The 10965-nt window shown below is 34.9% G+C and overlaps 1 protein-coding gene across 1 annotated transcript in view; it reads right to left on the reverse strand.

Annotated features, from left to right (window-relative positions):
- Positions 1–533, reverse strand: part of LOC143238262 (uncharacterized) — a 43855-nt gene extending 43322 nt beyond the window's left edge. The window contains exon 1 of the mRNA XM_076478349.1: positions 449–533. Coding sequence (XP_076334464.1) covers positions 449–475 — 27 coding nt within the window. The 5' untranslated portion in view covers positions 476–533. The remainder of the gene's footprint in view (positions 1–448) is intronic.
- Positions 534–10965: the final 10432 nt, after the last annotated feature.

A 10965-nucleotide genomic window follows, 5' to 3' on the forward strand; every position in this document is an offset into this window, starting at 1 on the left:
GTTAAGTTACTTTCACTTGCCCTAGTAATAGTTCATTTGGTATCATCCAGTACTATACTAACCATTTCAAGTATATAGTAAGATGTAACCAACCTGTATAATTTACGTTTTGGTTTGAAGTTAAATAAGACAATACAAATACGTAGAAAAGGGTGACAGGACCAAACTGCAAGACCACCAATGTAACTAACAACACTATACAGTATCGGTTTAACATTTTTATTACAACAATATAAAATAATGACACAATATTGAAACTTTAACTGGCGACAGTTACCCAATTGCCACCATTGTTGTCTTATACAGAACGTTTAAAAAGAAGAGATTTACTGACATTGTAATGTTTACTTTCGATACTATAGTGAGAAGTACTTTAATATCATGTCACATGTGCAAGACATTTCCCAAAATCCTACATAAATATCAAAACTTTCAGTGGTATACTTACACATAAAGTCACACCGTAACGCATCATGTGCACCAGCTTAATCGAGGTTGGAGTTTCTTTCCTAAAGAAGTTCAGTCGGCTTCTTAGAGCTAAATAATATTCTAACCTCACGTATATTTATATACTGTTGAAATATGTATTGATAATTATCAACAGATGGGCCCTGTTAATTGGTAACAGCTGTTGGGGCTAATTTATCCGGAATCTTCTTCTCTGAAGTAAAGCACCGCCCTAATATGATTCACTAGTGTATTGTTTGCTGAGAAGGGCCAATGATGTGGAGTGGGGTGAACCCAAACTGGCTGAGCGTTGCCAAAGGAAATGAAAACAGAAGTCATCTGGCGTTCAGCCATTGCAGAATTTCTATCAAAAAAAAGGCAAAAATCCTGTTCGACAGAACATAAAACCTATTATTGTTTAACAGTAAAGTGAACAATAGTGGGAACATTGTTATTGAATATAAAATTCACATTGTTTTGAACACAATTACGAGAAGATTCTCTATCCAGTGACGTATATAACTGACTTTACTAAAGAAATGGTACTGTTAAACATTGAAATATTTTAAACATATGGTAGTACCAAACTATATATTTAGATACGAATTTCAGTTTCGCACAAAGCTAAACGAGGGCTATCTTTGCTAGCAGTGACAGACTACTATCAACTTTATAAAATTTAACACTCAAAGTCTAAAAGAGTGAGTATTTTCGACACTGGGTATTCGAATCCTCGACTTTTATATTGCGAATCGAGCGCCATAAAAACAAGTGTTTGGTTGTTTTTAATTTCGCCCAAAGCGCCACTCGCCGCCAACTCTTGGGCTACTCTTTTACCAACGAATAGTGGGATTAGCGTCACATTATAACGCCTTCGCAGCTGAAAGAGCTAGCATATTTGGTGTGACGAGGATTTGAACCCTACTCCCTCAGATTACTAGTCGAGTTCCTTAACCACCTGGTCATGCCGGACGAAGAACAAGGGTATGGGAAGTCAATGATGGATGTTTCGTAATTACTTTAAATACTATAATTAGCGTTAAAACCTCAAAAAGGTAGCTTAGAATATTTTAACTACAAAAATAATATTAGATGTTAAACAAACAGTATATTTATGTGATCAAAAATTTATAAAGAACAGAGTTAAATGATAGCAATATCATGGAATGGAATGTTATATGTGCAGGATATGTGTGATAACATTGTGAAATGAAACTGTTTTGAAAAAAAGCTTAAATAAAAGAATAAACACATCATATTTAAAAAATAATAATAATGAAGTCAAAACACTAAGAATCTGGAATTGTTTAATCCAATGACAACATGGAAGGTTTGATGTTATTATTTAGTGTTAGGTGATCATTGAAAATGTTTAAATTCATTTAATAAAATCTTCAACATTTCTGGTTCAAGAGTATATAATTTTAAAGTTTTCTATTAATATGGATGAAATACTCGAATGGTATAATTAGCATATGTTCACATCTCGCTGGAATTTCCTTGCTGTTGGGCCCGGCATGGCCAAGCGTGTTAAGGTGTGCGACTCGTAATCTAAGGGTCGCGGGTTCGCATCTCCGTCGCGCCAAACATGCTCGCTCTTTCAGCCGTGGGGCGTTACAGCGTGATGGTCAATACCACTATTCGTTGATAAAAAGAGTAGCCGAAGAGTTGGCTGTGGGTGGTGAAGACAGCTGCCTTCCCTCTTGTCTTACACTACAAAATTAGGGACGGCTAGCACAGATAGCCCTCGATTATCTTTTTGTGAAATTAAAAAAACAAAACAAATATGCTATCGTGTGTCCGTATTTGAAAATGATACAGTTTCATAAATATAGTTAGTTTACAGATGCACAAATGATTTTGTAGCACGTGTAGCTGAAAAGAGACAATAATGTACTCTTCAAAAAAAGAAACGCAAAAGGCAAATATGAGACAAATTGTTAACAAGTTTATTCCGGGTAGTTCGGTATGACATGTGTGAAACTTTGCACATTCACTGCTAAACATCCAAAGTCTGCAAAGGCGAAGTCCACGCTCACTTGTTGAAGTTTAACGTCACTCAACGTCAATAACGAGTATGCCCCCCGTGAGCATCAATAACTGCTTGGCATCTCCTGCCCATGGAATTGATGAGATAACAAATCCCATCCTGTGGAATGGCTGTCCACTCAGCCTGCAAAGGTGCTGCAAGCTGAGGTAGAGTCTGCGGTTGAGGTTGTCGCCGTCGTAGACGTCGGTCCAACTCGTCCCAAAGATGTTCGATGGGGTTTAAATCTGGTGATCTGGAGGGCCAGATAAGGACGTTGATGTTGTGGTGTCTCAAGAAGACAATGGTGAGTTGGGATGTGTGAGGACGGGCGTTGTCATGTTGAAAAACCTCGTTGACGTTCACAATGATGGGTTGCACATGGGGCCTAAGAATCTCGTAGACGGTTGCACACAGTCTGATCGGAAATCCTACGCAGCCCTGGTATGGTTGAGACAGTAGACGTTGCAGTGGTGGTCCTATCCCAAAGGTGACGTAACCGGATATTGCGATCTTAGGCGGGCGTAATCACACGAGGTCTGCCAGATCGTGGACGGTCACGAGTTGATCCATGTTGTTGGTGACGATTCCATAGCCTTGTGATGGTGCATGGGTGGACATTCACAGCTCTAGTAACATCTGATCGAGATTTGCCTGCTTCCAAGCAACCAATGGCGTTGTTGCGTTGTGCTTCAGTCAGTCTTGGCGTAACTGTATTGCGTGTCTGTGGCTTAACACTGAGCAATGGAAACCGAGAACTTGTCACTTTTATAGGGATTTTGCATATGTTGCACTTGCAGAACATGCAGATCTTTCAAACAAATTTATTGGACACGGATGCGTTTTGGCGAAAAATCTGATGTTTTCCTCCGTTTTCAAAGTGCACAACTTTTATTGTTATTTTGGTCTGACAATCAGTGCCTTAACACGTGTAACATCACATACTCTGAGCTTGTAATGTTATTACATGCATTTCTTTTTAAAATAAAATAAAATATTCCTTTGCGTTTCGTTTTTTGAAGAGTATAGTTAACTTTAATCTTAAAGGTTACTTTAGTGGTGGGTACTATTTCTTGATTATGTTTCCAATTTGAGATCTGAGTTTAAAACTTTGTTTTAAAAAAGTGATTAGAACATTGGATGTCTTGAGACAATTGTGTCACTTCTTGGTAGGTCCTATTTTGTTTGTTCAAAATGTTCATTTGATAGAGTGTAAGAGGGTAGCCATTAATTTGTAATATGTTAAAAAATTTAGAATTTCTGAATGAAAATACACGTAGTCAGAACAGATACCATATCCTATTTTTAGAAGATTTAGAACCAGTTTATGTTTGAAGGAATCTGATATGAAACAAACGAAATGAGTGTAAAAGTCAATAAATGTTATCTTACAGTAAACAAAGATGAAGAAGGGATTGTTTATTTTGTTGATTTGAACGTCTAAATACTACTTGAGTTACATACATGTAGTTAAAACAATGAGACATTTTTATCAAAAATACTTTTATCCATACATATATACAGGTTCAGCTGAGGGTTTAGTCTACATCTCTAGCAAAACCTTTCATTTGATCAACAAAACGTACACTGTTGGCCAAAATCTTAAGGCCAATGAACATAAAGACGAAATATGCATTTTACGCTGTTAGACTCAACCATTTATTTGAGTAGAGCTTCGAAAGACGAAATAAAAAAAGCGAAAATAAAAACAAAAACTTTTATGGCATTTAATAGGGAAAATGTGAACAGTATGAAGTTAGCCAAAATAAAAGTTGTTCAAAAATTTAAGACCATACTGAAATGAAGTGTTAATCGGTAAACACGTAACGACATTTAGTAATTTGTGTTCTTTTATCAACGAATAGTGGGAATGACCGTCTCATTACAAAGTTCCCACGGCTAAAAGGGCAAGCATATGTGGTGCGACCGAGAATCGAACCCGCTGCCCTGCGATTACGAGTCAAACGCTTTAACCCACCTGGCAATGCCTGGTCCGTAAGTGTTGTATAAACTGCATTATATAATTAACTGACATTAGTTACCTGAAAGTAAACAACCCGATGTACGTGGTTTAGAATTAAACATTCTGAAACTTTTAACTTTACCAGCTGTATGAATACACATTCCACCTGTTTCAAATGTTACAAGCTTTCCGTACATTGGTCTCATGGTTCTTCTGAATGTTTCATACATATCTACTTTACAGATGAAATACACAGCTGGACAAAATATTAAGGGCAATGCATTTTTGCGTTGCCAAAAGTTAGCGGTGGGTGGTGATGACTAGTTGCTTTCCCTCTAGTCTTACACTGCTAAATTAAGGACGGCTAGCGTAGATAGCCCTCGAGTAGCTTTGCGCAAAATTCTCAACAAACAAACAATAGTTACCTGTTTCTTGCTGGAGCCCTGCTAGATGTTAACGTAATCATCTGACTGCACGTGTATTTCAGATGGTTTTGAATGATGCTTCCTACATTTCCCTTGATTTTTATCTACTCTATAATGTTCCACTTTGTACCTCTGTTTTTGTACCTCTGTTTTCTCTTATTTTAATACTTGTTTCGTCATGCACGACCACGGATCTGCAGAAATAAAACCAACATTCTGGTAAGAAGAATTTCCGTTATCAATGGGTGCTGATTTAAAAAGCCCCCCAAAAAAACAAGTACACTTACTCTGATACAAATTTAAATAAACCAATACAGTTAAAAAGACATTTATTTTATTTCTCCCAGTGAAGTTCTTCACAGGGTCAAAGGTAAATTTGTGGACTTACAGCGCTAAAATCCGTGGTTCGATTTCTCGCAGTGAACTCAACGCAGAAAATTCATGGGAATTCAACGCTCGAGCCATAATAATTTTTCTCACGGTATCATCGCGAAGTCTGTTGTGCTTAGAACAATGAAAATCGGATTTCTCTACCCACTGTGGACTGAACTTAGATAAACCATTTATACAGCTTTAAGATGAACAACAAACAAGCAAAAGAAATTGAAAACTGCTGATATAAAGAACCATTAACGTTTAATGTATGATAAAGACATACAGCTTGTTTGTATTACGTTCTTGATCGTAAGGAACAAAACACTGCTTGAATAGCTTTAGTGTCTGGTCAACTGTTACAGCAATATCATTGTCTTTCATGGCACTGCTAATGTTATTTCCTTCCAAATTATACTTATAATTCCATTTATTAAGCCCTTTTTTCATACCTATTACTGCTGGTCAGAAAATTTAACAAAGTTTGAATGTGCTTACAGGATACCTGTGGTATCATGGTTAAAAGAGCTTTTTTAACAGGACACGTAATTTAGTATTACTAGTAGTGATTTTAGGTGTATTTGATCGGAGTGACTGTTTCACTGTTTAGGCTCGTTATAACTGTGGTAGAGACGCAATATAACCTACCTGAGCCACACCCTTGTGTAAAATAATTGAAACAAATGGTCATTTTACAATATTTTAAGCTTGGCGGCCGGTGTAGGCTCGCTGGACCCGTTCATTTCCTTTAATAGCCATTTTTTTCACACAGATGGCGTCATTAGCTGTGTTTTGCAGTACGGTCGATCTATTTTTGGAATATATGACGAAATTTTGAGGAATATTACGTCATTCGAAATTGCGTTAGAAGAGCAAGGAGACCAGTCAGAAAACAACTTCTTAACAACTCAATGAAGAAAAAACGGTATCAATGGGGTCTGAAATACAAGAACTGGATGCATGAACAATGGAAGAAGGTGTTATTCAATGACGAGACTAATTTCTTCGTACAGGGTCAAAGAAGTCTGCATGTTCGCAGATCTCCAGCTGAGAACCTTTGAGAATCTCACATCAATCAGTTTGTAAAACATCCCTTGAAGAAGATGTTTTGCGGCTTTTTCAGCTACTATGGCGTCGAAGGCTTACACATCGTAGAAGGAATAATGCGAGAACCACAGTACATCGAAGTTTTGCAAAGAAGAGTCGTTCTAGAATTGAAAAAGAGATTTCCAAGTGGATCTGACAATTTCCAGCAAGATCTGGATTTGTGCCACACTTTAAAATGTGTGAAGAATTTTATGACTACAACTCGAATAAAGGTGATGGACTGGCCTGGAAAATCTCCGGGCTTAAATCTTATTGAAAATCTTTGGGCAATTTGTGAAGAAAGACTTCGAGGAAAAGACTGTACTACGAAAGATAAGCTAATTGAGGCCATAATTGAGGTGTGGTACCGCGATCCGAAAATTAGTAAAGATTGCAGTCAACTTGTGGACTCGATGTCAAAGGGGATTAATGATCTTCTGAAAATTAAAGGCGGTCATATCATGTGTTAATTTATGAGTAATTTTTAGACTCCCAGAAAGAAAACGCAAAAAAATGGAAAGAATCGTAATTTTCCGTCTTGTTTCAATTAATTTGCACAATAATGTACGAGCTGAGGTCTGCTGCCTCATTCATTGGATGTATAAGTGTCAGGACGTGATGGTTTGAAGTAGAAAAACTGACAAAAACCTCAAATAAAAGAAACTAAAGATGGAATTCAAGCCGTTAAAATATAATGTTATCATTTTCAATTTTAGGTAAGATACTTATTTATTCACTAGTAGTTTATGTGTATCATAGTACTATTAGTATTTGTGGGCCTAATTTATAGAGTCGTTGTGATAGTTGTACGCTTTATAAAACAAGAGGGAACTCTCAATAGCCAAAGTATTAAAAATGTAATAGAAGTCTTCCTTGTAGGGGAACATGCCTGATGAACAATTAGCAGATCCGAGTTTCGTGTACGCTAAAGTAATGAAAATTGAGTTACATACTTCACTCACTAGACCAAAGTGAACAAAAATTAAAATAAAATTCTAACATTTTCACCTGTTATCTTTGGAGGTAACAGGCGGAACCGTCCTTTTAAATTGAAAGAAATTGAAACAGCTACACCTAACCCATCTGTATCGATTATTTTACATCACCACGTCGTAACACGGCAAAAACGTCATAAGAAAACACGACTGTAAAACAGGTCTTTAACTCAGCCACACACCCTTTAGATTAGGTTATAATTTAAAGTAATGTAGCTCGTACAACAAGGAAAGTAAGCGTTAATAACGAAATATATATATATAATGATTTCTTTCGAAATTTTTCAATGTGTTTGACTGTTTGCTTTGTTTTTTAACCATATTTTTACTACAATAGATGGCACTGCAGCATGTTGAATAAATTAGCTTTTTAAGTTCGGCATAGAAAGAACCTGACTATGGTTTACCACATTTATATCCTCTATTAAGCAAATCACATACAGTATTTTATTTATTCTTCGATGAAAATGTAACAGTTTAAAAATTTTACAGCCAAAAATTTAAATTATCTTGCCTTGAGTAAAAAACACAAACAAACTATAGAGATTTACCTTAATGCAAAACTCTGACATGTGTATATTCAGTTTACTCTCGTTCGGGTCACTTCCGTTAAACGTAGCTCACGTTGGTCAAGATTTCACCTATAGTATTACCTGAAATGACATTCGTAGACCTTTCTCTTGACGCATTCTAGATTACTTTCATTTAATAATCAGAGTTTTAGCACTATATATTCTGTAGAGGGTGTTTTTTTCTTGTTTTTTTAAACTTATTTTGCTATTTGGACGTTATATAAAAATAACTTTTAGCTAGAACGTGTTTCTGCACTAAGATTTCTGTCAGATGTTCCCTCAGTGAAAGATTGATAAATATGTGGATATATTAGCTATAAAACAGGGTTTCGATACTTGTAGTTAGCATACCACAGATTGCCTGTTGTGTAGCTTTGTGCTTAAATAAAAATAAACAAACATATTTATTTTGTTCCATAGTAGGTTAGCAGTAGTTTTCAGCATTTCTAACACTAAAATACATGAGTATATTCCTCGTGAACAAAACGCAGGCGGCCATTATATAGCTTTGTGTTAACATAAACGCAATTTCATATTTTAAATATTGTGAATTTTTTAAAGAATCATGTTTAATTTGTAATTTAATGTTTTGTTTAAGGTTTTTATTGGACTTGTATTAATAATGTATTATTATTATTATTTTAGATGTTTTGTAGTTTAATTTTTTTTAAATATTTGTTTATTTAGTATTTTAATTGCTTGTGTAAAATGTTCTTAGGTTTTTATTTGTTTAATGTCTTCCACTTAATCAGAAAGACGTTGTTCTATTTAAAACATTTCTATATTGTAATATTTTTGTTCGTTTTTTAAATATGTTTACTTGATTTATATTGAAGTTTATATTCAAAACCTGTTGTTTCATTATAGAAAAGCTACATAATAAAATGTTTGTAATAATTCTATCGACGAGTGTCGAACTGTAGATTTTTACACTTTACGTCTGTAAAGTTTGTTTATTTTTAATTTTGCTCAAAGCTACAAGAAGGCTATCTACACTAGCCGTCCCTAATTTAACAGTGTAAGACTAGAGTGAAAGGAGCTAGTCATCACCACCCACCGCCAACTTTTGGGCTACTCTTTTACCAAAGAGTAATGGGGTTGACGGCCACATTGGAGTGGCCCCACGACTGAAAGACCGAGCATATTTGGTGGATAGGGGTTCGTATCCGCAACCCTCAGATTACGAGTCGTGCGTCTTGATCACTTGGCCATGCCGAGCCGTCTCTAAAGTTTAAACTGACTCACGCGTAATGAAAGTTGTTATTGTCAACTTGACTAAATAGTAAACTACAAATATATAAAGTACATTCCAGAAAACAAACGTTCAGTAGAATATCTTAGATTTGTGAATAGATAGGTTCATTAAAGACTTTTAAAGATATGGCGATTTCCTCCTTTCGTGGGAAAATCCTGAATAAAAAACATCATGAAAACCTGATATTTTATGGGTGTGATCCTTTGTTTACAAACCTATATAATATTTGTAGTGAGAAACAAGACGTCTGTATTAGTATTAGTTGTGGAACTACATGGTTTCTAGAAAAACCATAGACCTAGAGCAGAGAATTAACCATCTTTAAATATTGCATCTTCTAAGTTTTGTTACAACATTTTTATGGAATAGAGAAATAACGATTTCCCACAAGGGACCCCAAGAACATCCATTCTAGGTGTCGACCATACGTAATATCGTTTAATAACTTACAAGTAACTTGCCTGCAGTGTTTAAAAAATTGGATTATGCATTCTTTATCTTATTGTTGTCGATGTGTTAATTGCTCGAGACCTGTTTGAATGTGAGAGGTTAAATATTTAGTGACATATTACCTCCGGATATATCCTTTCAAGTTTTGATAAGAATCCTATTTATGTGAACTACTAAAGTTTGTTTCTTTTCTTAAGGAAACAGCATTTCAGTCAGTTCTGTGAACATTAATATATGTGTGACGTCGTGTTTATCGCTAGTTGATACAGCAGCATCTATCAACAGAGATTCAGTAGTTATTACAAAATTCTACATGTTTCGGCGAATTAAATTAACTTTGAGAAACGTTTCCCTATAAATCTAAATTATTTAAAGTACTGTTACGTACAACAAATACTGCAGAATAATATAGACCCTAAACAATAAACTTCTAAATAAGTGCCATATACGTGAATGTCATAAAACTTCAGTTAATCAGAAGCAATAATAAACCAGTACAGCGAACTAAACAACAAAAGTTTCAATTAAAAAGAAAGTACATTGCGTCTTTGTCACCTGGTGTATTATTAAACAAGTGAGCATTAATATTTCTGTTTATATAAGTTTACTTACTTCTGATGAAACATACGGAGAGAATATATACAGACTGTTATATGACTTCTATTGCAACATTGTGAAACATGGTAAGATAATATTTTTTCGTAAAGGGAAAAATTCTTGGGGTCCTGAATCTGAGATCGTCACTTCTCGGTTCCATTAAAATGTTATAACAAGAAGACTACTCAGAAGAAGCAACATTATACGATATCTAAACCTTTGATAAAGATGTTTGTTTTTCCTAGACGGAACATGAATCTATAACTAATAGTTTGGTATGTACGTCATAAACACATTATTTTATTAACTGAAACAATTCAACATCCGACGTGTTGTTTTTTAAAACAAAAATTACAGATGTTTTTAAACATCAAATATCACTCTTTCATGTCCTTTAGTCGTGATTTTCCAACCTTTATAGACCTTTCTATAATATACGTCTCAGATCTGTTTTCTCAAATGTTCTTTATATCTCTGTGGTTTACTGTTTAAATCAAATTGACAATAACCAGTTACATGTTGGACAGGCGATTGGTAAATTTACGGGCATAAAGTGTTAAAATTTAGGGTTTAATTCCTGTCATTGGAAAGATTACACTCACCTCATTGTGTAGCTTTCCTCTAAGAAACACTTTTGAACAACAAATAAAATAACAATATAAAAATGTTTAATTTGAGCAGTGTAATACTGACTGGAAGATTATATATAAATAGAAATCTAATAATCCTTTGCATAAGCAATTACACTACTAAATAAATAAAATCCGTAGAAACATA

The sequence above is a fragment of the Tachypleus tridentatus genome, chromosome 13, assembly GCF_004210375.1.
Source record: "Tachypleus tridentatus isolate NWPU-2018 chromosome 13, ASM421037v1, whole genome shotgun sequence".
In the NCBI taxonomy this organism is placed as follows: domain Eukaryota; kingdom Metazoa; phylum Arthropoda; class Merostomata; order Xiphosura; family Limulidae; genus Tachypleus; species Tachypleus tridentatus.